We start from the raw sequence: 27,322 nt of genomic DNA on the forward strand, positions 1-27,322 counted from the left end.
TGCAAGAACATCTTAAAAAAATGTTTTAATAGCACTGCCAAAATCCTCTATTCCTAGGCACAGTGTGTTGCAGAAAAACCAGCAAATAATGTATTTGCCTCAATGAAGGCAGAGGGCTTCTGCTCCCAAAACCACTCACGTAAAGAATCTCTGCTTCACTTTTCTACAGAGAGGTCCTTTGTAACCTAAAGATATTTGACCACTGTAATCAGTGTCATACATCCACCATTATAATGACATGTTAATTGCTTACTCCACACTTCTGAAACTGTCACACTGTCTTCCTGAAGTCCTAAATGCTGAGATCCCATTCACCTCATTCCAGCAGCAGCAGAATGCTGCAGGGCACTGAACGTTCAGGTGTCAGATCAACATAACCACAGAAAACAACTGCCACAAATAAAATATTGCTCTTTTATGAGAGAGCTTTGACTTTCTTCCCATTCTAAGAATTCTGGCCACCAGTAGGTGGTGTTACTTGAAACGTCAAGTAGGTTTTTTTACCCCCTGCAGATGAAATGCAAAACTCCACCTGCAGCACTGGTGTTTAATGCAAAACTGAGGCTCCTCATTCTCTGTAGGGTAAGCTTATTGCCTCCATGTGATTTTGAGCTGAGCAATTCTAAGAAATAAGAGAATGACAACATATACCTGAAAATTTAAATACAAACAGGCAAAATGGGATCGACTTGAAGGTAGGAAAACTGAAATTTATCTTCTCCATTTAGCAAATGACCCTTCTTGGATGCTTGATGCCTTCAATCCAATATTTCCCTTTAGACTGCCCAGAGGCTTTTAAAAAACAGCACAAATAACAGAAATAATTGCTTTATATCTATGTAAAATATGCTTCATTGCAATCTGCAAATAAATCTCTTAATTATTGTTCAGCTGAGCTCTAGATTTGAACGGACTATAAAACTTAAAAAAACACCAGAGGCAGAAAGGAGAGTGCAATTAGGCAAAATAAAACTGACAAATACAAGAGAAAGATGTTTGAGTAGTTCTAGTAGAAACGAAACCAGCAGAAACAGGGTTAATTCTAGCCTTATAAGGCTCTTCAGCAGCACTTCAACTGCACACAAATTAGAACAACCCTGGGAATCTATAAAGCTTGTTTTATTGCCAAGGACATGCAGCAAGATCTGCATTTTGCTCTTGTAAACTCTCTATTTAATAAGTTTTAAAGCAGAGTAAGACTTTTATATGATTTTTGTTTTTACTGCTGAATCATCAACAGGTGGCACCCACTGCAGCTCTGCACACCTAAAAGCAAGTTTTTACCGAGAGGACAGTGGAAGTTGGCACATCCATTACGTGTGCACCCAGCAAGGAGCAGCCTGCTGCTGTCTGCAGGAAAACCAGCTCGGGAGAAATGGAATTGAGGTAAAATAAAGTGTTTCACAGTACATAGTTACCTGTAATGCTTTTAATTGCTTGGCTTTTGGCAGCCTTTCAGATGTAATTAAAATCTGACCACCTACGGACCTTTTAAAATCAATTGCTCAGGCTGTTAACTTATCATTTATTGTATTTAAATCTGTTTTACCGCCTTGTTCACAAATAAAAGGCTGTTACATAAAGACAACAGTTAATGTCTGACTTCATAGCTGCTTGAAACAAACACTGAACCTTGTCATGAGCGTAATTTCATATGGATATTTTAGCATGAAGATTTACACTATTAAAATGGTTCAAAACACAGCAACAGGTACTGGGAACTTAATACCTATTTAATTAAAAATCGAAGCTCTGGATCCTGTATCTTTATTTAAGTATCTGTAGCTATTTCTAATTACTTGAATACATTGAAGCAAACGCAGAGCTGTATTTCTGACTAAAACTATTCTAACCCTCCTACTCCGCCAGTGATCTGCTCTTTCCTCCCCCAGATTGCACCCTGGCAGAATTTAAGTCATCAAAATGTGGAAATGCGCATGAATTTTACTAGCAAACAATTTTAAATATATATTTTCATGTAAATAAAAATCAATGGTTTGACAGTAAAATGCAGATTGAAGCAATTTAAAATATTTAAAACTTAGCACAAAATAACCTGGTTTGTAATTTCCTTGCTGTTTTATTTGTTTGGGGTGTTTTTTGCTTGGCTCTTTCTTTTTTTAAATAAACTTCTAGCGATGCTTCAAGTGCATAACATTCAACATTTAGAAGTAAACAAATCTGATAACTGGTTATTTTCCATTACTACACGGAAGTCAGTGAAACTTAATAAATCACAACAGAAGACAAACTGAGTATAATAATGTTGGTGTATATCAATATGCTGCTTGTATTACCTTCATTTCTAAAATTTGCCTTTCCCTCCCACTGAAAGCAGCAGGAACCAACTGCTTTTCATCTCTGTTGCCTTCTCAGCCACAGACTCTGCTATTTATTACCCTTACAAGCTGACAAAATAAATATCTATGTATCTATATTTAAAAATACAGTTTTCCTATATTAGGTTAAAGTCACTCATTTGATTTCTCTGTATTTCTTCATTTTTTAATACTGAAACCCTGACGGGCACACACAATTTTAACAGACTTGCCCTCATGATGGTATTTTGATCTAGAACAAATTTAAATTCTTTTAAGTGAACCTTTGCATTTATAGTAGAACATGATGTTTTCCACAACCTCGGCTGTGATTTAAGTTAGCAGAAGCTAATGGCACATGGAACAGTGCTGGAATATGAGATTAATCGTTTTCCATTTGCAAATTGCAGGTCCAAGGATGTTCATTGATTATTAAAAGAAAACAAATGGAGCTAGAATTCCACTGCCTTCCAACTTGCATGAAGAAACATTGCTGCTGAAAAGCTTTTATTAAAGAGACCCAGTACCACCATGGTAAAAAGATTCCTACATGATCTTAAGGCATACAGGAACTGCAAATTCTCTTATTTAAAATGTATATAGCATCCTGTAAAACAAATTAAGACATTCACTATCTGTAGTATTACATTTCAGTCAGTTTTAAGTCTAATTAATCTGACTTTTAAAGCATTTTCATTTCCTATACAAAAGTCTGTATCTTTTTCAATTCCAACCAAAAATGCTTACTAAGAATTCAGTTGAAACCAACCAAAAATCTGATTTTTTTGGTATTGCCATCAAACTTTGAGTACTAATATCTTTTCTGCAGATATTCTAACCATGGAAACTTATTCTGCCTCAGTATCACCCGTTATATGTAACAGCACAACTTTTAACCTGAATGGATCCCATTTGTGTAACGAAAGCATATCCTCTAGATTAGCTGATAAATCAGAACACCAACAATATGTTATTGGCCTTTTCTTATCATGCCTTTACACAATATTCCTTTTTCCTATTGGTTTTGTGGGAAACATTCTGATACTGGTTGTCAACATTAGCTTTCGGGAAAAAATGACAATCCCAGACCTTTACTTCATAAACCTGGCAGTGGCTGATCTCATTCTAGTGGCCGATTCTCTCATTGAGGTGTTTAATCTTGACGAGAAATATTACGATATCACCATCATCTGTACCTTTATGTCTTTGTTCCTTCAGATCAACATGTATAGCAGCATTTTCTTTCTGACATGGATGAGTTTTGACAGATACCTAGCCCTGGCCAAAGTAATGAGGTCCAACTTATTTCGCACTATGCAGCACGCTAGACTGAGCTGTGGGCTCATATGGATGGCATCCATTTCGGCAGCTCTAGTCCCATTTACAGCCGTGCACTTACAGCACACTGGAGAGGTCTATTTCTGTTTTGCAGATGTAAAAGAAATCCAGTGGCTAGAGATAACCCTGGGGTTTATTATCCCCTTTGTGATCATCGGTCTTTGTTACTCATTAATTGTTCGAGTCCTTATAAAAGCACACAAGCACAGGAGTCTCCGGCTGCGGCGACAGAAGGCTTTGCGCATGATTTTTGTTGTTGTCCTGGTTTTCTTTATCTGCTGGCTCCCTGAAAACGTCTTCATTAGCGTCCAACTTCTCCAGAGGAAAAGCGAGCCCGTCTCTTCAAACAGCCCATCCTTCAGGCATGATTATCCTTTAACAGGACATATTGTGAACCTAGCAGCTTTTTCTAATAGCTGCTTGAACCCCTTAATTTACAGCTTTCTGGGGGAAACCTTCAGAGACAAACTGCGACTGTACATTGAACAGAAAACAAAAATGTCAACATTGCATCGCTTCTGTCAGGCTGCCTTAACGTCTGTCATTCCTGACAGTAATGAGCAATCAGAAGTCTGATTTAGTATCATTGTGTAGAACATATGACTGTGAAGTTGTGCAAATAGTGAACAAAATGCTTGCTACTAACAGAAAAAAAGTGCATATGTGTGTGTGTGTATATATATATTGTATCGCTCTATTGAGTATTGAAGGTTTATATTCAAAATGTTTTTATGACAAGACTTTAATGTAGAAGAATATGTTTTAGTCAGATTTATATTTAATTATGAACAGGATTATTAAAAGCTGAGCACTGAAGAAGCTTTATTTTGCATTATACATATATGAATGACGATATAAGAGAAAATTTTATCAACCTAGGAAGACTCTAGATGTAATCTGATTATCAGAGATGATACTTTGCTGGTGTATATAAGGTACTTCCACTGAAATAATGAAGCTGCCATAACAGTGAGGAAAAATCATTACAACATATTGATGTGGAGATGCAGAAAACATTGATTTTTTTTTCACCCAAACATGTTAAGATGAATGACTTTGCTTACAAGAACTACTTGGTACTATCGTCACTGTATTCTAGCATGTCTTCCATGATTAAGTTTTTGATCTTAATATAATCAAGCACAGTGATGAGTTTTTGTCTCCTAAATGTAATCTACTGTTTACATCAGTACTTGATCAAAACCAAAATCATCTGTAACTATAGTGCTCATCTCAAAGACCTTCACAGAAGCAAAATGTAGTGCTTCATTCTCTTTTAAGGATTGACCCTGATGATCTCTCTCAGAACAAACATAATTGGCATTTTTGTCAAAAATGCCAGTGCACCAACATTATTCACACCTGCCTTCAGATTTGAGTGCACATTGCACAAAGTCTCTTCACATTCCACAACAAAATGCTGATTTTTAAGGAAGTGTCACTTTCTGCAAAAGACATTGTAGATATTGTGTAGATATTGCTTATGAAAGTGACAGAAACCTCCAATTTTAGGAAGGAAGACCAAATGTAATGGAGTGGGATTATCAGATCTGAACTTCATGCACACCCATCCCACCTCCACAAAGCCTCAGCCTTTCGAGACTGTAAGATGCATTTTAGATGCTTTGATCATGTGAAGATTAATTATACTAAGCAAACAAATGATAGCACCACTTACTGGAAAACAGTAGTGTTTCTTTCCTTCTAGCAAATAATTGGGTTGTAAATCTGATTGATGTTTAGCACAGGTTACTCCTGGACTTGTTCAGAAGAAGCTATAAAGTTCCTAGAGATTAGTGTGCAAGATCATTAAAATATCACTTGCTGCATCTCTCAAGTGAACAAACTCATTTCACTTCTGTGCTTATTGACTGAAGCACCAGAACTCAGCAGAATAAGATGTTCTGTCCTATTTTCAAATGTCATATATTAATTAATTACCACAATAACAGATTTTAAAGGATTTTTAAATGTAGACCTTTAAAACAATGACTAAAGCTACTAAAGCAATAAAGAAAACAGTGAAAATGATGATTCCACTCATATTTCTCATGAAATATCTTGAGCTTCTCAGTGGAAGTTTTGGCCACAAAAGACTTGACCTATAAACAGAAAGGCCACAAGATGATGATGGTTGAATTTGAAATAGCTGGATATTCCTGCAGCTCCAACAGGAACAGCACTGTGGAGTCTGAGGCAACTGCAGATTATTTGCAAGTGATTGCTAATCACAGTCTAACGAAAAAAGTGTTTAGTTCCACCCTCTCTGCACAACACCAAGCAGATCTCTCAGGAAAGATGCAAGTGTAGAACAAGTTGCTAAAATACAGAAAGTCATCTCCCACCACTGTGCTGCACGACACACAGCCCTTCTCCCTCAGTACTTTTAGCCACAATTACTCAGGTCCTATGGACTGCCAATAGACATTAACCACACCATTAAAGATGGCTATTTCAGACAACACCCAGCTGAAGGAAGAGATAATTGTTTTGGCAATGCAATTCTGAGAAGACAGACACATCTTGAACTTACAGATTTATTAGGTTTGTGCAACCCCGACACTTGCCATGAATAAAGAACTTTGGGGTTGCAGGAATACACTTTCCCAATCGTAGTTGTTGCTTATTTTGGTTTTTTAGGAATAAGATCCTTTCCCCTTCTGCCTCCTTCCAATATAAGTCTATGGTACAAGCCTTTCTGCTACCCCTGCAGAACACAAATCAAGAAAGTCTTTGTGCAGAAGCTCATAATAATAAACAAACAGCAATAGCAAATGCCTGCTCATACATCTTCTAAAGCAGTTTGTTTCTAAGTGATCTTATTCAGTAATTTACAGTGAAATCTAGGAAAGACCAGATTACTATAGCATTAAGAAAATAATATTTACTCAACCTGAAACAACCTGTTGCATGTTTAAAACTAAATTACAAACCTAAAGTACCTGATGGGTTCCCTACTGCTGATATTTTGGGACAGGCTTATGAACTGTGCCTGAAATTACTAAATTTAAACATACTTCTTACTTTAAATGCAAAGCACTCTCCCAGCTGAAAAAACTGCACACTTATTCCCAAAGCTTTTTTTTTTCAACAGTAACTCTGTACAAAGTAATATTTACAGAAATGTCATACAACTTCCATGTGTTTATGTACACAACATGCTTTCTGCAAACCAGCATCTTGCAATAACTCGTGACTATGGCTTATCCATGCACCAAAAGGATCTCAGCTTGATGTGCCATTTTTTTTTAATTTCAAAGAACATAATCACCAGTAAATAAAACCTCTTCTAGAGTGTAGAGGAAAAAGGGAATAGGAGCAAGAATTGTTATACAACTCCTTCACTTTTTTATCTCTGGTCTCTCACAAATTGTTTCATTGCTGAGTTGAAGGAAAACATTCCATATGCCTTTCTAAAAGACTGGACTGATGACAACTATGAGATTTAAAAACCTGTTTATCACAGTTGTTTACAATCTTTGCTGCACTACTCAATATAAAGTTTCCAGACATGAAAAGTCTAGTATTAGGAAAAGCTCACAGAAAAGAGGAGAGAGGGAATAATCAAAAAATCCCTGAAACCATTAACTGCTTTTGAAAATAGTACTTTAGCACAAGACTGCCTTGAATGCACAGGGTATAACTTAATATCTAGAAACAAAATAAATGCAAACAGCACAAGCTAGCACCAGTCTGGACCTGATGCAACTGAAAGCTTTCCTTAGCTGTGTAAAAAGATATGAGAAAAAGAATTATGTGAGACCTCTTTAACATGTTAAGGAGATGCTGTAACTTTGCATTCTTTTGACAGTTTTGGGAGATACACTAAATACCAACTGTGCAGACACAACATCCACCTCTCAAAAATGCAAAGTCTGTCAGTCTAAAGATAAAGCTTGATTCACTTATGAAGAGCATTACAGCATGGGAGGGCATGTGACAGAGAATTTGAATCAGTGAGTCAGGCGATCCCAGACTCTGTGCAAGGCTTTGACATAAGATGGGCAAGATGCAACAAAAGTCACCTCTCCCTTCAAAAACTTGAAAAGAAATTGAGCACAAAGTTTTACAAGAAAATGCCTGTAAAATTTCAGACTAAGTATCTGTGTTTCAAACAAAATTCACTGCCTGTACAGTGCAGGCTCTAATCTTTTTTCCAGCCATCAAGTTGTGTTAGAGTATAACTGAATTTTTTCCCGTGTAAGGATTTTGCTGTATTCTCTCAGCTGTTTATTAAGACTGCAAAAGGGAAAAGGTTGTCTGGACAATTTTAAATGGTTAGGATTGTCACATAAAAAATGTGTTAAAGAGTGGTTTACCGTAAGTAAAAGCATGTCAAGTTCAACCCTGATTATCATTAATTCCATTGGAACTTGTTTCTGCATAACTAAAAACAAGTGAGTGTATGAAGAAATAGGTTTGAATTTTAATAGCTACTTATGAAGGTGAAGCAATGAATTAATTTGATTTTGGTTGAAAACAACAAAGATAAGGCTTGATTTGAATTTAAGGGACAGTGTCTATCCTTCCCTTCCACCCTAAGTCTTACCTTACCCATTCAGACCATCAGACAAACATTGAAAGTTTTCATCACAGAAGAGCATGGGGTCAAATTAATTGTTTATTTGTTCTTTTTTATGGTAAAACAGGAACAACATGCGATGGGGAACAAGTCATTTTTAAAACATGCACACAGAACACCTTTCCCCTATACCCTTAAGCTCTGCTGTCAGGGAGGGAGGTTGTGGTACACGCCCTGTGCTGTGTTTCAGAGACACCAGATATGAAAATCTGAACACCCTCCAGTCATATTTATAATTTAGGTGTCCTTTCTTCAACAGTATTGTCCAAACTATTTATTCCACAGTGACTTTTATTACAATAAACTTTTAACCCTTGGGTTTGGGCTTCCTTTTGGACTTCCATCACACAGCAGCATGGCACAGGCAGGAGCTAAGAAAAAACAGCTGCATATTGAGCCACCCAAGGTGCCAACACAGGAGCAATGTCCTCTGCAGACTGGGCAGGATCAGCTCTACTTTCAACTCCCTTTCTTACAGGCTACTTCATTTCTTTTACAGAAGTCCACTAAATGCCATTACAAAATATAAAGACGATTGTCTGAGTCTCACACAGTCACCTGTGATTTAGGATGGCTTTTGAAACTGTTCAACCCCCACAATAAAAACCATTTTCAAGTTTCCAACCTGTTTTCTCACATTGTTTAAACAGTCTGCTACAGGTATACACAAGACATTTCAAAGTTCTAAATTAAACTACTGAGCTGTTCACTACCAAAAAGTAAAACCCTATCTTCTCAAAATAAATATTTAATGCAGCAGGGTGAGCCTTTCCAAAGCAGCAGCTTTGCTTACAAGTCCCAGTTCACTTGACCTGCAAGCAAAATCACTCAAGAGGTTTAAGACCTTTTCAAATTGCATTCACTGTGTTTTCTGGAAGGACTTTAAAAAAACCACGGGGAGAAAAAAAGACATAGTAGAGAAACAGGAAAATTATTAGGATATTGTTAAATTATCCTTAGAATTGGAGTTAAGGTGATTTTTACAGAAAGAACTCGGTGGCAGAATTGCCTAATAGTGCTGGAGATAGATTTGTTTTCTGCCTCAGCAGCAGAAATATTTCCTTTCCCAGGCATTCCCTCAATAGAAACAGTAATATAATGGCAAATAAGATTTTCTTCCTTTCATTCTCTCTCCATTCAGAACTACAAAAGAGAAATAGCCCGTACCTCACTACAGAAACCTTTTAACTCTTGTGCTCCAGAGTAAAGAGCACACAGCAAACTGAGAAGCAAACCAAGGAAACAGCTCACTTAAACAATTGATACCATTCCAAATATCCACCTGACAACTGAGTATCAAGGTGGGAAGAAGATACAGACAGTGATGTGTGAGGGAACTTAATTTATAAACTAGCTTGGCTTCCAAAGCCAGAATAATTACTTCTGATATTACAAGCTCATTCTCTAGTGGAGTGAGAAACATGACATGCTATTTTCTTATGCTAATTAAAGCTGCCTGCTGATGGGTGACACTGTCGGGGTGTTGTGGGATCAGAAGCCCAGGCTTGCTGGCAGAGGTGCTGCTGGAACTGACACAGAACCCAAACATCCAGTGAGCATCCTCAGCCCAAAACAAGGAGTGCATGAGGACCCATGGAAAACTGACCCTGCTGATTTGTGCTCTTCTTGACTCTCACTGCGTGAGACTTTCTGGACCTTGGCCAGAGATTTTATTCCAAAACCTGTCAGATCATGACAGTTGGCTGCTCCTACTTAAGCTCAAACTAGATCATGACTTAATCTAGACAAATGTAAAGAAGACAACCATAGTTTAAGCAAAGTATGGTAAATTTTACAATTTAAAAAACCCCTACTTCACAAGTTTATTAAAAGATGTCTTTGAAGTAAAAGCTTGAAAACCACAGAACATGGGATTTTCATAATAAAATAGGAAAAACTTTCTATTCGAAAGGTAATTTGAAAAAAGAATCAGCCAGCGAGGTGTATGAGAGCTCCTAAGTTCACAAGAAGCCATGACCAATTTCAATGACCTCTGTATTACAGTTCAGTACAACAGTTCTGTAAGCAATTAGTTATTTTTCAAGTGGGTAAGGATTAATAACTCTCCTTTAGGACTCAGTCCACAGTGTAAAGGTAGGATGGAATGACAGTAACTAAAAGCATGTATTTTCCACAGATACTTTAGATTTTCTCTTCTCTTTACATAACAACTCTGCTCCTTTTTAAGCAAAGCAGCTCTAAGCCCTCAGTACATTCTCTGAACAGCTTTGACATCTTTCAAACTCTGAGATGGTAGGAAGAGCTGTCTGCCCTTATGTATATGCTATTTGCAATAGCCTGCTTTACAGATGCAAATTATTAAGATAATGCTGAGAAATGTAATAAAACACTGGTTGATGATCTTCTGTTTGATGTCCTACAGAACTCCTGTGGGATTCAATTAGAAATAGGTAAATGCATTCAAAGACAGAGTCTGGTTTCCTTGTCAAATACCTTCATGCTTGTACCCTCGATATTTCAGGCAGGTTCTAAAAGTCAAAAGATTAATTTTCTGTTCTAATTACTTGTTGGATGTAACAGACAAGCATTTTCCAAGTATTTATTAATCTGTGTAGCTTTGATCTAATACCCAAGAGCCATTTTATCTATGCTGTAATTTATTAACATACATAAATATACACTGATCTTCCATGTGGTTCACAATATTGCATCTAAACACAGAAGGCACTTTGAATGAGAAAATTTCTCATTTCACATTCATACTACAGAAGCAGCCATCATCCCCCCTTTTATCTGCACCAAAACATTGGGGTTTTTTTAATTTTTGAATCTATTTCATCAACACACAAGAAGTCATATTTTATAAAATTCATTATACCAGACTCCCACACTGTTTAAACAAGCAGCAACATTTCATCAAGAACAGGACTGCTTTTTAGAACAAGCATATTTTAAATATCCAAATCTGTGCCATTTTAGGTTTTTGAGCCAATTAACATTAACAAAACAGTAGTAAGAGCAATAAAGAGGAAGTGACAAACCCACAAGAATCAGGCCTGAATTAATACATTATGCTATACACACTTCCAAGTTTCAAGCCCTGTCAAGAATAACTGCCTTTGAATGCCCATTTCTCTGTTCTTTATCCTGTATCAGAATGCAGCAAACATCCTGTCAAGCTTACAAGTTAATTTCTTGCCAAGTGAATGCATTTTGCAAATTCAAACATGTTAACGGGACTTCTTTTTAACTGAAGTTACATGTATTTTGAGGATTTGTGCCAAGTTTTCTATATTCAATTTGGGCCTTTTCCAGCAATTTTCATTGATGATGCCTCTCTCTATGAGGAGCTAGAAGTCATCAATACAGAACCAGAAGAAAATTATCATTGAAAAAGGGCAGAAAACAGTGTTCTCACTGGACTGCAGCTGGCTGACACAGTCAAGCAGATCTTGCCTTTGCTCCTTCAACAGCTGAACACTCAACAAATTCAACCCACAAGTGGGAATCCTGTCCTGAATTTCAATTTTGTTAATAAATTTGCAGTTAAGGCAGGAAAGCAAGGATTTATACTGAAAATCCAACAAGAGCCATCAAAGAAGGTCTCACCATCAAGCAGAGAATGAGGGCTGAGAGGAAACAGCAAGTACGTGCTCCAAGCAGAGAAGGAAGAATTTCCCCTCTTAACAGCAAAGAAGGGACAGTTCTGTTTCACCACCAAACTCCCCATCAATTTAATACCCTGGCTTTATTAATAAAAGTAGGGAATTAACTTTGAATGGATACAGATTAAGGCAAAGACCAAGAATTAGCATGAAACTCTTGTTGGCTAATATGTAATGAAGAACGCACAATTCCTCTAAACACAAGTAAGAAATACACCACGTATTGTTTATACCAAACACAGTTGGGGACGTGAGCCTTTCGCCTGGGAAAACCATCTTCAAAGTAGCAACTGTTTTCCCAGCTGTGAATACTCTTTCCTGGGAAATCTATTCGTACCATTACAAAAATAATTTTCAAAGGAATGTAAAATTATTCAGCCTAATCTATGCATATCCATATTTCAGACACAATTCTGTGCCTTCTTAGACATGTCTGTTTACAGAAGGCCTACTATTCTCTATAAACACTACATGGGTGTCATAATTAAATTTACCCCCTTTTTAAAATAAATAAATGTATGGTTAATTTAATATAATAATTTGAAGCAACTCTATCAATATTCTGATGAAGAAGTGTTAGCAGGAAACAAATGTTTCAGTCCCATAACCAGCTGCCCTCAAAGTTTGTTGTTTTGTGGTTAGTTGTTTTTTTTAAATTTTCCTAATTTGAGAAATATTGCATAGATAAGAAAGCAGATAAACCAAGCAAGATGTCACACAGTAAGCCATAACTGCCACATGAATTTAGAGCTTTGTAATTATTTCCTATAACTACCAGAAGGCCACCATACAGAGAGAGAGGCACTGAGAGCCAGTGGGCCAGCAAACTCGTCTCTTAGTGCAAGTAAAAAGACCCCAAACAAATAACCCAAAAATAAACATTCAACTGAAAGGCAGCCCAAAGCAAAGAGAAATAGGGCCAATATTTTAATTATAGACTGACAAAACCCAGCACAATAACATCCATCCTGACATTTAACTTGGCCATTTTGAGAAACAGCTCCCATTCCCCCTTTATCTCTGGGAAACTGTTTTCTGCTGATGGATCTTTCCATCAAGGCACAGGGGGAGATGGAGGGATGGGGGAAGATGAAAGATTATGTCATCTTCTCTTCATAACATGGACAAAACTCTATTTGCATGTTAAAGATACTTTAAAATTGGTCCAAAAAACCCAGTATGAGATGAGATTCTTATTTTAGGATGTTATGCTAAATAAAATTAACTTTTCAGAATTTATTTCCTTTTTTTCTTTAAATATTAAAATTAAATCTTAAATATTAAAATATTAAAGATTTTTACATAATCCTTGAACAAAAATCAATAACCTCAGATAATGCTAATGCTTACAACGGAGGATGAAGCAAGTACATCAAAACCAAACAAGTGCAGGAAGAGTGGACAGTGGAATTGCAATGCAGTTTCCAAAATATACTTTTAATGTATATAAAATACAGTTAATAGTGGTAGCCTGGTAATCAGAAAAAAATCCTGCAACATCACACTAAGTTGTTAACTTCATGGCATTTTTTTAAGGATGGGAAAAGATAAACTAAGTTATTTTGATGGCTACAAGATAAGCTTCCCATTAATTAGAAAAATAAATTAAGGGAACAATAATGGATTACTGAGTTTGTTTGCAAATCATCCACAACTCATTATTTCAAGAACAGGCTTTGGGATGAATTAGTGGGTTGTCAAACAAATAAATACACTGTCTGATAATAGCTTTACAGTATCTGCTGGATCAGTTTGCACCAATGTCTGGTTTGCATTCATTAAACATTCAAATTACTACCCCAGTTACCTGATTACAAGCAGCATTAAAGATCATATCAAAGTAGTTATTCCACCCAGTTATTCCACCGAGCCCATGCCCAAAATGTGGGTCTCTACAGCTTAAACATAATTTTACAGGGTTTTCCAACCAAACAGTGATGTTAAATAATCTTTCTTTATTTTTTTGTGGTTTGCTTTGCAGCTTAAGAATTCTATACTGCTCTTTATGATAACCTCCAAAAAGCCAAACAGAAAAACCCTTTCTTTACAAATTTTGCCTTTTTCCATTTAGTAAACAAATCTTACTGTTTGGGCACCTGCACACTTTGATGAAAGAAACATTATGAGCTACTTGTTTATTTGCCATTGTTTGTAGTATCTGTATGGAATCTCAGAAATTAAATTCCTTTCCCACTGATCCTGCCTTTATCTGAGGAAAATGTTGATTCCTCCTCCTCCAACCACTTGCAATGCTGGAGATAACAAGGAAGTACAAGGAAACACCCACTGGCTGTATGAGCATTACCTAAAGTACCCTTCAACCATGAACAAGGGGATTTGATTTATAAAGATTGATCTTCCCTTACTCATCTTCATTTTCCTTGAAGTTACAACATTCACTAGACTAAATTGGGAAGGAACAGGAAATTAATATTGTTTTCCATGGATTATGAATTTTGAATCTTGCCTAATAGATGTTCTGTTCTGAAAGAATTTCCTACTGTTCTGCAGAAAGCCAGCAGCTCTGCAAACAGCACTGCAGCAACGAGAGCTGCCCGTAAATGACAAATCCTTTGACACAGTAAGAACTCACTCTGGGCAGAACTCAAAGAGCCCTGGGAATCAAAGCAGCCACAAGTTGTTCCCTACCTACAGAGCTGCACCTGGCAGGACTGCTGCTCCAGAAAGGTTTGTGCCATTGGGGCAGATATAAGTCTGAAGAAATCCACAATCAGAAGCAAAACAGGGGTAATTGCAAAGAAACACTTCTAAGGGTTCTGTTATTTCAAGCTGACACATTAACAAACAATATTGCATCTCTTTTTTTCAGAGAACTGAAACAAGACCAACTTTTCCAAAAAGATCCATCAGGCAGTTGTTACCCAAGAATCCAATAGTCAGCTTCAAACTATCGGTCTAGATGGCACATTTTAAATCTCTTTTCTTCATACCCATGTTACAGTTTGAAAGGAAAAACTTAAACACTCTGATAGAGGTCTGCTTAGATCCCATCTGGGGAATTAGCACTGTTCATTAACAGCACATTTCCATTTCATCAACATATAAGTATGTTAGCATATAAGATAACATTCAACATATAAGTATGTTAGCAAACTATAAATGCCATTATAAGAAATGTAAAATTAATATCTAGTGATTAAAAAAAAAAAAATCTGTTTAATGTGTGCAATTGTTTCAAGTAGGTAAATAGAACAGTAACATTAGGAGAATCAGTCAGAAAAACCTGAAAGGCTGAATTAAGTTTTTAAACTTATTTAAACTCTAAAATTCAGCTCCACTAGAGATGTCTTATTTACAGCTGTGTGGTTCTAAGATCACTCACAAAAACATTCATATTGGGCTTGAACTGCTTATTGCTATTTAGTGTAAACAGAAGAAATAGAGTAGATGAAAATCAATAAAACATCAAGATTACTCTGAAAGGTCAAGCTGTTCCAAGGAAAAATGCCATAGTCTAAGGCTGGTAAGAATTTTTGAAATAAATTTCTTGAAGGAATGATCAGTGTACACAAAATCCAGTCACTGAAAACACACATTAGCCTGCCTCCAGCTCTATAACAAAATCAATTAGACATTTGTATTTTCCACTTTGGAGATTAAATTTGCTGTACTAGAATTTAAAAAAAAAAAAGAAAAGAAAAAAAGTAAATCACAGGAATATGACTTAATGAACCAGTGAAACTTCTGTCCTATTAAAAACTCTCACTTCTTTCTACCACAGATGAGACTCCTTGGGAAAAACTGGAGCCTTCCCATCCTTACTTTCAGAATGCCAGGAAGAGTTTCCTTTAATTCAATTACTGCATTAAAAACCAATCACAGCTCATCAGACTGCAGGCACCATGAGTCAGGAATTCCTGTAGATCTAGCAAAATTCCAGCTTATTTTAAAGTAACAGAAATCAAATTAAAGGAAGTAAAGGTGCAGAATAAACCTTCTCAGCAGTTGCCTAACATTTGTTCCACATTTCTTACTTGGAACCATTCACTGACTGAGCACAGCCCCAGAGCCCCTCCTGATCTTCCTGTTCACACAGAGCAGTTTTACCTTGTTCTGTTACACTTTCCATGCTCACAAGATTTGATGACCAAAAGCACTTTAAAGCATAAATGCCAATGTGCTTTAACCAAGCATTTCACAAAGCTGGGAGTACTTACACTGAGTAACCACCAAACTGCCAAGCAATTAACTTTTTAACCACTTCTAAAGTAAAATTATTTAAGATCTGCCTCACATTTTTCATTCTCAACAGTTATTTCAAAAATAAAATAAAAAAGAAGTGGTCTATTAACTCAGGCTTTCCTCCATCAACAGTTACAGTTTATGAAGCTGATGCCAAGAAGAGGTTTGTCATAGACCTTTTATGGCATTCCCTAAAACTCACTATATACATGTTCAAGCCACCCACTGGCATCAGCTTTTATGATTCCAAGAACTGTTGTGCTTATTGGGGCTCCCTAACAGCATTAAGGATTCCTCTTTCCATTGCTCTTTGCTCTTTCTGTCACAGTCCTACAGCCTGCACAGCCCTCAAAACTCATCTGGGTGTTCTAAGAACTGAACACTGCACATCAGATGGTCCAAAAAAGCCTCACTAGCCAGAAGCTTGAAGCCCACCTTGGCTGTTTGCCAGCTTTACATGAAATTATAGATTGTCACAGGCAATAAAATTCTCATTTTGACATTTCAATTTCACACTGTTTTGTCCTGGAAAATTATTTTCCCTCATTTAGAGCACAGCAAATCCACACTCTGTAATATAAAACACTCTGTAATATAAACGAAAAGAGAAACGTTCTCTCTTGTGAAGCTATAAAGACAAAATTTCCTATTTTTGCTTTGACAAAGATGCATTTTTTTCTTACTTAGGAACATTTCTGCTGAGTTCAAAACTGCACAGTCCTCTGAATAGCTTCTGCAATAGGGTGGCTTTTTTATACTAAGCTTCCCAAACTCTAAGTGCAATACTCAGAGACACGAATGCAAGAGTTCTTCAAATATGTTCTTTTCAATGACCTTAAATAAAGTCTAATAATAAAATAAGTACTAATTTTTAGTTATATGAGCTCCATTGAGATACACATGTCATGATAAAGAAAGTAACAAGCAGCTTTCACATATATTTTATGTTAGGCCAGGAAACATAAGAGAATTAAGACCATGGCTTCTTGAGGTGATCCTCAAGATTTCCTGAGGGAAAAAACTGCTTTCCCTCTCTACTTCTTGAGTTGCTTTACAGTTCTTTGATCCTCATTCCAGAGTAACCACTAAGAATATCAGAACTGAATTGTCCTTGAATTATGCATAATTTCCACCACTTAAAAACCAAAACAAACAAAAAACCAACAACAACAACAAAAAAAACCAACCCCATAAAAACCCCTTCCAACTCCAAGTTCTTACTTAAGTAACATATTGAGATTGCTAATTTTATTCTCATAAAATAATTCATAAAACTTTCAGGAATACAAAGAGACTGCTGACACCTTCTGGCCACTTGACATTCTGTCCAAAAACCAGGAGAATTTCCAAGAAAACATCTTTCATGTTTTCCCAGGCACTCAAGATCACATGAAGACTGAAGCTGCACTGAGATTCCCATATGACAGCTCCTCACTTGGGTCACCTTTCACCCACATCCATCCTCTGTTTTTCACAGAAACACCCAAAACAAACAGAGATTACCCCTCTGCCTGCTATGATTGCACACAGATTTTGCTTAATTTATCATTTCCTTTTAGCTTTAACTCTAGGAATATTGCATCCAAGGAATCACTGCAACTGAATCAAACTCATGTTCAGAACAGAATCTACAGCAACAACAAATCCACTTTGTATTGAATTAAAGAGCCAAACCTGCAGCTTCTGCTGCTTCTTCTTCTTCTTTGGTTTGGTTTCCAATTCCAGCTCATCCTTTTGGGCCACATCTTCCTTCAGCTTTTTTCTTTTTTCTGCCTTCTTTTCTTTTTTTTCCGCCTTCTTTTCTTTTTTTTCCACGATCATTTTTGGCATTCTAAAATGCTGTCCTGTAACAGAAACCACCAAACTGCAGTTAGAACTTTTTTTAATATTAAATATCAGTCTCATATACAGACAGCTATACTATAATTACACTGGTATGATAATTTTTTGTGACTACCTAACTATGAAATGTATGTCTGCACTGAAACTTGATTAATTTTGGAGAATTTTCGTGTATTCCTTTAGAAATACATTGTCGTTAAGCTACTGGAAAACTCAAATGCCAATCCCCTGTAGGATTCTCCACACCTTTTGTCCTCTGAGGCCCTGATGTGGAAAATGCCTCAGTGATATTCCTGGTAGGAATTCCCCATAATTTAGGTTGTGTTTTCTGCAGGTTAGAACACACCACATTGAACTCTTTGATCAACTGCCTACCTCAGATAACATCCCATCATCTCAAAATACATTCACATGACTGTTAATAATCTCATTAATATGCATATGTGTGCACTCACAAGGAAAATGTAAGGCTATTTGATTACTAAACAGTTTTAAACCACTAGTTCTGATTAAACTGCAAGCTTTTCTGTTTTCCTATAGGTTAACAGGGTAAAACTATGCTCGAAGAACTGTCTCACTAGCTTTATCTTTAATTTTAGACTGAAACAAGGATGAACATGAACAGGAGTCCCAGATAACACTGCAGCTGGGTCTGAAAGCAGGTCTAGTTGTAACTCCGTACTATTTCTTTGCCAGAACGCCTGATTTAAGCGACTTTCCCCATTTGTCCCAACACTGTCACATTCAGTGTCAATTTCGGAGTCACTTTCACCACACAGGCAAATATCACTCAGTCACAAATATCTGCCTTGAATTATACACTAAAATACAAAACAACCCACAAGCCCACCTCGGGGGGTCCCCAATAGAACAGAAGGTGCCAAAGGAGAGATTCGGCACTGCCGGGATAGCGGAGCCAGGCCTGGCACGTGTGAGGCAGAGCCGTGCCCGGCCCGGGAGGGCACCCAGCTCCCAGCCAGCCCTGCACAGGCCGCCGGCTCCGCTCCCCAACACGGATTCACTTCCCAACATAAACCCTGGGTTCACATCCCAACGCACCCCCTCAGACACCGCCGCGCATGTGGCCAGGCCGGACCGAACCTCCCCGCCCCTCCCGCAGCTCCGTGCGGGCAGGGAGACCCCCGGAGGAGCCGCCGTCGCCGCCACCCCCGAGGGGAGCCAGGGCTGCGCCCCCCACCCGCCCCACACGCACCTCCCGCAGCCGTCGCCCCGGCACATTCAACTGAGCCGCACGCTTGGCGCCGCCGCCCGCCCTTGACTCTCATTGGCTACGCGGGGAGAATGGCGGTATCTGGTTGGCTGCTGATCTGTCAATCACGCTGATGACCAATAGGAAGCAGCTCTCGGAGTTAAAGCACCCATCAGGAACACGTGTGCGGCGGAACGCTCCGCCGGCTTCTGGCGGTGTGGGTGACGTCACCTTCCCGCGCCGAGCTCCGTCTGTGGCCCCGCCCTTTGGCCTGGGAGGGGCCCCAAATCGGGAGCTGGGCCTGGCCGGGATCCACCCGCATCCTGACAGGGATCCTCCCGGGCCTGGCACGGATCGTCCCATGTCCTGGCCGGGATCCGCCCGCATCCTGGCAGGGACCCATCTGCACCCTGCTGGGACGCCCCCTGCAGACACACTGAGGTGTGGCTCTCTGGAGAACGGCTCCGATCCCTTCGAGCCCGCAGATCCTAAAGGCTCCAGATCCTAAAAGATGCTGAAGTGTGAGACAGTAGTACCCGTGTCCAAATGGGGTCGGGTGGAATGCGTGGGAAGAGGCCAAGGGTGTGGTTTGACAGATGGAGGAAACACCTCCGAGGACAATTTCCAGGAAGCAAGCTGGTTTCCATGTTTTCATTTTCTGTAAATACCCCATGCACAAACTTTTCCAAGTCCCCTTGCCAACTTAAAGGCCAGAATTTTGGCCACATACTCACACGTAGATGACACATTATTTTTCAGGACAACCTGAGAGAGGGCTGTTGTTCCCCTTTGCTTGGATCCCAGCATCCCTGAGATGCTGGATGTGGGAGCAGATGCTGCTGGCAAACACATCCCTGTACATTGCAGGCACTGATGGGAAGGGGCAACCTCTGCTTTTCCACCTCCTCCCCACACCGAGGTGCCCTCCTGCCCCCAGCCATCCCTGCTGGGCTGGGACAGCCTCTTTCCCCTGGGCCGTGTCCTCACACCACAGTCAGAACCTGGAATTCCCAAAGCACCACTGGGGTGCATGGCATTGTTTTGGAATGGGTGCTGGTTAGAAATTATGCTCAAAAAATAAAAAATGTATATAAAATATAGCAGTGTGCTAGGGCTGAGTTAGGGTGTTGGTACACGGGATAATCAGAGGGTGGTGGTACCTAAAACTAAAGCTGTAATTTGAGCTTCTGCTCCAATATTTTCTATGTTTAGACTTCCTAAAATAGATTGTGTTATTGCGTATCCTATTGTGACATCCTGTGGTTGAACACAGTATTACAGGTACCATCAAATCACAGTCTTGGCTGCAGGATTGCAAAAACTCAGATTATGTGGAGTGCTCAGTGTAACTCATATCTATTTTACATGTGCAGTTTGGCCAGCTAGCTGTGATCTTCTCCAAAAACTTCTCCAGGATGAGAAATCAGACTGGGTCAAACATAAAATGGGATAGCACAGGGATTTGTTCTGTGCTGGACAGAAATTACATCTGCCCTTTGTTAGGAAAGGCCTGTGACTCAAGGTGTTGATTGTTTATGTGCTGTCCCTGTGAAGGACCCTAAATCCACATTTCCTCCTCAGGCAGCATTCCCACCCCAAGGATTAAACTGTTCAAAAAGAGACACAACAATCTTTGCATACCTGCAGCACCCCCAAGGATGTGGAAACCACATGCACTAACTGCACTCCCATCTCTTACAGTACCAGCAGAGATGGCTTTTCCCAGGTCCGGGAACTCGGCACTGCTCTGCACAGTGCTTCTCCTCCCACCTCAGCAGCACTGCAGGGCATTGAAGGGGCTGCAATTTCCCTCCAGGTAGCCCTAAGCCAACACTGCAGCCCAGAAGCCCCAGCATGCAGAGGAATGGCTCCAATGACACATGAAATTGAGGTCTTGACCCCCTGACACCATCAGAAAGCCCTGGCATTTTTCTCACAATTAGCTGGATGAGAGGTCTACTTAGATCCCATCTGGGGAATTAGCATTGTTCATTAACAGCACATTTCCATTTCATCAACCTATAATATTTCAGGCCTCAAGCTAAGCAGCTGGATACTCATGCAGTTTTAAAGAGCCAAGAGAGCTGATCGGGATAAGAGATGGAGCATTATCTGCCATGACTTCACTTGTTTAAGCTTTTCAGGAAGACAGCAAGAGCAGCCTCCCTAAACAACGCTGTATTTTGGCTTTATTCTCATTACACAAGACACAGTTAATGCTACTTTCTCTGGCTTCCTTTTCTCCCTGAAACCACAAAATATATTCCTGCAAATCTAGATTTCTGTCTAAGGGACAATAAATGATGAAGAATTCTACTGCACATGCCTCTGTGAGCACCAGCCTTCAGACAGGACCTGAAAAAGGACCTGTAAAAAAGATGGTTTGGCTTTATAAATAAAGGTCTTCCAATGACATCCAGAATCCAAGATGGATGGTTTTTGTCATGCAGAGCCAGAACACTTCCAAAAGGATTAAGACATATGACAGTGGCTTGTATTTCACATTTTCATTTTGGGAGATTCCTAGCTCAGGCTTGGCACGACCTAAGCAAATATAACTGTATTTCATACCAACTGTAATCTTCTACCTACCACCATCACCTCACTTCCTACATCAAATATTTTTCATAGCATTAAAGTTTTTATTCAAAATAGAGGAACAAATAACATTGGCTTGGAAAGGGTAGCAGTTTATTGAATGCATACATTATTATGATACAAAAATAAGTTAATTGCATAGAAATTTATAGAGAGAGATAAAAGATATTAACTTCATTTTAAAGGTTTGATCCAGATGTAAAGAGCCTCTACTATCTGCACCTGTAAGACATAAAAATGCACTGTAAGGGTTGCACAACTGAAACTTTCAGTAACATGAGCCACAACATGCCAGGGAAGGGCTTGGGCCATTTATTTTAATTCAGGAGCTTGCTGTGCTTTTCTCACTCTGATGAAACACCATTTTCCCAGAACTTGGCCAAACCTCTCACTGAGCAGGTGGGAGAGCAGCCTGCAGATACAATTTGATGTCCCAATGCTTGTGTCTATGAGGACACTTTAATCACTCCAGTATAGAGGAGCAGGGATTTACCTGTGCTGTCAGAGCCCCTCTACTGCACTCCCAACACCACTTACAGGTCAGCCACCAGCTCTAGAGCACTCAGAGGTGTGACAGTGGCACTGCCACAGCCTGGTTTTAGTTTGTCTTTTCTCCTGATACCTGTTGTGCTGACGATTCCCATTAGATGGCACTCCAATTGCTCCCGGGGACTTGAAGGTGGGATGAGATGCTCTCATCAGAGCTGCACATCTACAAAGAAACACAACCAGGCTCAGCACCTATGCACTCTGTATTTTCACTCTTCCATCCAGTTTAATCATCTGCATCTGTCACACAAATCTCACAGTCCTACTGCACAGAACAGCCAAGGTATGTCTGCCTGCAAAAGACAGATTTTTTTATTAACATTAACTTCAAACTTGGTTTGTCAGGATATTGATTATTCTTGGTTACTTCAAAGTGCTGGACAGAGCTTTAGGATTCTAATATGTGGAGCTTGACCCCAAAGGGTGCTTGAGTTGGCCAGTGTCTATTCTCAATTAGGAGAGACTGACACAGGTAAGCTTGAAAATCCAGGAAAGCATTTGACAAGCTTTATCTCTTGGCTCAGAAATTCAGCCTGAGACGCAAGAGGAAATCGTGGCTATTTTATTGGCATGACCAGTAGTTTCCAGAATTCCCTGTCTGTCCAAGCTCCCCACCAAGCCTGATACCAGCCCTGAGACCTCATCTTGAGCTGAAGTATCCCAAGTCCAGCTCACCCTGCCTTGGAGATGGGCTGGCTGCTCCCTCTGCAGTCGTGATCCAGAGGATGCCGGTGTTTAATGCAGAAGCTGCTACCACACTGTTCACAAACCACCTTCATCATCTCTTTCCTTTTGCAGCCTGGCTTTGTGCATTTGTTTGTGAAGATCTGAGTAAGAGAGGACAGGGAGTTGGCAATGTTTGCTTTCTGTGAGCCATGACCGAGCTGAAGGCACAGGAAGGCAGCTCAGACTTCAGCAGCAGTTTTCTTACCTTCTGCTTTTGCTGTGCTGGGTTGTACTTGCAGTCCTTATCTATGTGGGCTCCAACTACAATATCTGGAATTTCTCCCTTCTGCACTGGGATAGGTGTGTTACAGAGGGGACACACTGGCACCTGCACATTCTAAGAACATACAGCACAGATCAGCATCACAGAATTAAAGAATTGTTTAGATTGAAATAGACCTTTAAGATAAGCAAGTCCAACCATTACAAATCCAACCCTATTTTGTGTCCTTCCCCTTGTCTTACCCATAGATAATAGGAATATATTCCTAAATGTTTAATGTTCTCATTTGCTAATGCTTTTAAAGACACTTCACAACAGTAACTGCAAATCCCCATCCAAAAACCACACAGTAATGCTTTGCCAAACCAATTGTAGCAATGTATTTGGTAAGTTGACTTTAAATATCCTTTTGGCTTTTCTGGAATCACAGACTTTGAATACTTCGAAGCCCAAGTACAGGCCAGAGATCAAAGTTTGGACCCACTTGTTCTATTTATTTCTTCTGTAGTTTCATGTTTGTTGTTCTTCAACTTACAGGACTTGGACCCCAGAAAATTTTAGACCACAATACATTCCTTGAAATATAAAGCACTCCTTTTTGGGGAGATGCACTGTAAGTGAAAAAAAAAACTAGAATCTAGCAGATGTGACCTCTAAAATGACAGGTTTTTATATATTAGAAATCCAGATGTATTTTTAACTTGCATCTTGAGGTTCTCCCATCCACTTTTATTGAAATCACAGGTGGAGTTTCAGAGCAGCCCTTAAAAATGACACAGCAATTCTGCAGGGTGAATTATGACTCAGGTCATACAGAACTCACTTTCTTGTAGGCAGAGCTGCACTTGTGGTCATCGTAACGGATGTGATCTTTACAGAACACTTCCCCACATGCGTCACATTTCAGAGGAAGGAAATCTGGGCGAAGAATAAAAACGAAAACATTTTTATGGAACAAAGCTAACAACTCTTAGAGTACTCACAGAAGTCTACACGTAAATTCTAAAGCAGTTTCTGTCGAGCCACAATCCAATTATCTCTATAGAGATTAGATCATTCTTCACAAATATTAAAAGAGCAAGAGTGGTAAGTTTTCCTTTTTTATCTGCAGCATAAGACAAACACAAGCCATAAGCACCTCAGGAGCTCTTCAAAAGCAGAAACCTTAGTGAGCAACTAGTCAAGAGCTAAGAGCTGAAGTACAAACGCAAAGCCCAGTTTCAAAAATCACGTTATTCTTGAAAAGCCATTCCTTAACAATTTAACACCTACAGGAACAACAGCTATCACTCTTTCCCTAGCCCTGCTGAGGGGGTACCACAGCAGCACTGGTGTCTGGCATTGCTCCCAGCAACCCGGACAGCCTCGGGGACAGCAGCGGCCCCCGGTACCCTCCGTGATGGGTCCGCGGGGCGGGCGCTGCTCGGGGCTCGCTCCGAGCCCGCACTTACCCAGCTGTTTGCAGGAGCGCTCGGAGCAGTGCTCGCCCAGCCACGGCAGCTCCATGGCACACGGGGACCCTGCTCTGCCGCGGGGACGGTGACAAAGAGCGGAGCCCCGGGACGGGCGCGCCCGCCGCGGCTTTATCGGCTCGGGGCGCTGAGTCAGCGCAGCCACGTGCTGAGTCACGCTCCCTCCGCGCCCCGCCCCGTGACGTCACGGACGCCACAGCCAATGGCGTGCCACGCCGCCCCCCGCGCGTGCGCGGGCAGCGGCCAATGGGAGGCCGGGGGGCGGCTGAGTCACGGTCGGGGGCGGGGCCTGGGAATGGGAATAACGGGGGTGGGAATGGGGATAAGAAAAGAAAGAAAAATGAATAAGAATAAGAATGGAGATAGGCACTGGAGTGAGAAAAGACAGAGCAAGGGCAAGGAGATGAGCTCAGGGTGGAGGTGGCAGGGGTTGGTAATGGAGACCAGATCCAGCAGAAACTTCCCCAGTTGGTCTGTTTTAATTGCTTGTCTCACTTTGACAAGACACCTTGAGATCAAGCTGTGTTTTAGAAACATGGATCTTTGGAGGTGTGTGACAATGCTGGCTTCATACAGAGCAGAGGAGGACTGGTGATTTCATGACACTTGCTACAGGATTGAGAAATGACAAAGTGTTGTTCTGCCCCTGCTCTCCCCATAAACACCTGACTGTGCTGTGGTGCATGACTCAGACACAGAGTGGAGCCATGAGGTCAAAGGGGAGCTCTGGGATTGCATCTGCTGACTGCCTGCGCAGGCCACTTTGTGCTGTTGAACTCCGGGAGTGGCATGTGCCACTGCTCCACCTTCCACGTCACCCACCAACGTGGCACTCGTGACTCCTGTGACTGCTGTGGGTGTCACAGGCAGCCAGCACACTTGGAGCACTTCCCAACAGCACATTCCTGCTGGATTAAATGATACCATGTCATCAGCCAGACACTCTGCCCAGTCTTCAATTAATTTTCTCTCCTAAACCCATAAAATTACCAAATCTCTTCACATAAACCCTTACTCCACAGAACAGCTGAGCTAACAGAGCATTACATTCTGCCACAGGTTTCTGAAGGGTAAACTCTGATTTTACATCCTCCACTGTGGTGTTTGCTGTCTGGGTTCTTCTGGGACAGCTGTGCCACATCCATGGGAACACCTAAAACCCGCCCTGGGACAGTCTGGTCAGGGGACAGCCAGAGTATGGCACTCTCCCCCATTTCTTCTGTTCTTCTGACTTGGTTGGTTCTGGCAGTTTGGGACAGGTGAATTTTAAAATGGAAGAGGAAACAGCAGAAAAATATCCAAATGCAAATAGTGAGAGAAAGTCAAGTTATCCAAGGTACTTCAAGAGCTTGGCTCTATTATGCATCAGCTTCCTTGTACAACTCAAAATCTTGGGAGGTGCAAAAAACCCCACATGTCCTGCTGAGCTTGAAGGCTGATTTTCCCTACAAAGCACCTACCCAGTGCTTGAGAGGAGTGGGATCCCCATGATCTTCCCAGGAAGGCTCGCCAAAAAACTGTGGGGTGAGCTAAGCAGAGAGGAAGAGGTTCCCTGGCTGGCTGAGAGTGCCCTGAAGGCTGGAGAGCTGCTGCCAAAGGGATCCTGTTTTATGGTGGAGAAGGGAGGAGTTTGCTCGTGGATAGCAACAGAAATGGCTCTGCACAGATTAGATGCTCTTAACGAAGGCTGTAAATCCCAAGTCTGGAAACCCACACAGTACAGGCAGGCATCTTAATAGAAACGAGGATTAGAAATTAGCTGAGGTCTTTAGTGATATTTTTAGAAGGTGGCTCCTGACAGGTTAGGCTGCTGAGAACCAGAGGCAAGTGCAGAACCCTGTATTACTTGGGAAAGGATCACACAGTGCAGTGTGTGATTAGAGGCTGGCTAGCTTAGTGACAAAGGGGATAGGTGGGTTAGGGCTGATTCGGGAGGAATTAGCAAGGGAAATTGCTTGAGAAGCAGAATTTGATTAGGGGCAGCCAACATGGATTTGTGAAAGGAAAGCTATGTGTAACTAACTTGCTGGAGTCTGGGGGAGGCAGCGTTCCCTGGCAGCCTGTGGAGTGTTGGTTTTATATAAATGATCTGCAAAGGGCCCCTTTGCCACCAGAATGGTGACACTGGGTGGGATGGATGGCAATCCCCTCCCTCCTTTGCATCTGCATGGACTCTCTGCCTCCTCTTTTCTCATCCATCCCTTCTACTTCCTTTCTAGTTTTTATGGGAGGAGGCCTATTGCATTTTCCCATGTCCCATGCTTTTTGTCATTCCCTTTCTCTCCCTGCAGTCCATGGGATTGCCTCTTGGTGGGGTATTAAACATCATTATCCACCCCACCACACCAGCCTGCTCTGCCTTGGGACCTGCATTGCATCCTAAAGGGGGAATAAAACCCCTCAGAAGAGGACATTCATGGCACAGCAGGGGAACAACTGTCCAACACCACTGCCAGCCACAGGCACATCATGGATGGGGAGCAGGGATGTGCTTCCATCCTGTCTCTCAGGGAGGGTCTGTCCCCTTTCCAGCACCTGGGTAATGACAGCACAGCACAGAGATGCCCATGGCCAGGACAGCCAGGCCCATCCACCTCCTCTCTGCCTTGTGTGCCCCAAACTCCTCCCAACACCA

General features: G+C 40.6%; 3 protein-coding genes across 4 annotated transcripts in view; 1 reads left to right on the top strand and 2 right to left on the bottom strand.

Annotated features, from left to right (window-relative positions):
* The window catches only part of C16H7orf50 (chromosome 16 C7orf50 homolog), a 120,176-nt gene extending 100,984 nt beyond the window's left edge, over positions 1-19,192 (bottom strand). The window contains exons 1-2 of the mRNA XM_066561163.1: positions 19,123-19,192; positions 17,742-17,911 (exon numbers count right to left, since the gene is read on the bottom strand). Of these exons, the coding sequence (XP_066417260.1) occupies positions 17,742-17,897 (156 nt within the window). The 5' untranslated portion in view covers positions 17,898-17,911; positions 19,123-19,192. The remainder of the gene's footprint in view (positions 1-17,741; positions 17,912-19,122) is intronic.
* GPER1 (G protein-coupled estrogen receptor 1) lies at positions 574-5,854 on the top strand. Its single transcript, XM_066560811.1, has 3 exons — positions 574-695; positions 1,241-1,386; positions 2,729-5,854. Exon 3 carries the CDS (start codon positions 3,159-3,161, stop codon positions 4,230-4,232), a length of 1,074 nt encoding a protein of 357 aa, XP_066416908.1. The 5' UTR covers positions 574-695; positions 1,241-1,386; positions 2,729-3,158; the 3' UTR covers positions 4,233-5,854.
* A 2,596-nt stretch (positions 19,193-21,788) lies between the features above and the next one.
* On the bottom strand, positions 21,789-24,844 carry ZFAND2A (zinc finger AN1-type containing 2A). Of its 2 annotated transcripts, XM_066560913.1 has the most exons (6): positions 24,667-24,841; positions 24,039-24,133; positions 23,198-23,329; positions 22,942-23,093; positions 22,340-22,429; positions 21,789-21,939 (listed from the first exon to the last, which is right to left on the bottom strand). In XM_066560913.1, exons 1-6 carry the CDS (start codon positions 24,719-24,721, stop codon positions 21,930-21,932), a joined length of 534 nt encoding a protein of 177 aa, XP_066417010.1. In that variant the 5' UTR covers positions 24,722-24,841; the 3' UTR covers positions 21,789-21,929. The 2 variants fall into 2 exon arrangements, with proteins under 2 accessions (XP_066417010.1, XP_066417011.1); XM_066560914.1 differs by lacking the exons at positions 21,789-21,939; positions 22,340-22,429 and having other exon boundaries at positions 22,938-23,093; positions 24,667-24,844.
* Between the last annotated feature and the right edge of the window lie 2,478 nt (positions 24,845-27,322).

The sequence above is a fragment of the Molothrus aeneus genome, chromosome 16, assembly GCF_037042795.1.
Source record: "Molothrus aeneus isolate 106 chromosome 16, BPBGC_Maene_1.0, whole genome shotgun sequence".
Lineage (NCBI taxonomy): Eukaryota > Metazoa > Chordata > Aves > Passeriformes > Icteridae > Molothrus > Molothrus aeneus.

Coding starts and splice junctions, on each gene's coding strand:
- GPER1 (XM_066560811.1), top strand. CDS start 3,159: ATGGAAACTTATTCTGCCTCAGTATCACCCGTTATATGTAACAGCACA.
- ZFAND2A (XM_066560913.1), bottom strand. CDS start 24,721: ATGGAGCTGCCGTGGCTGGGCGAGCACTGCTCCGAGCGCTCCTGCAAA. Junction 24,134..24,666: donor GCGCTCCTGCAAACAGCTGG/GTAAGTGCGGGC, acceptor TTCTTCGCCCAG/ATTTCCTTCCTCTGAAATGT. Junction 22,430..22,941: donor CAGCCCATCTCCAAGGCAGG/GTGAGCTGGACT, acceptor GTTTCTTTGTAG/ATGTGCAGCTCTGATGAGAG.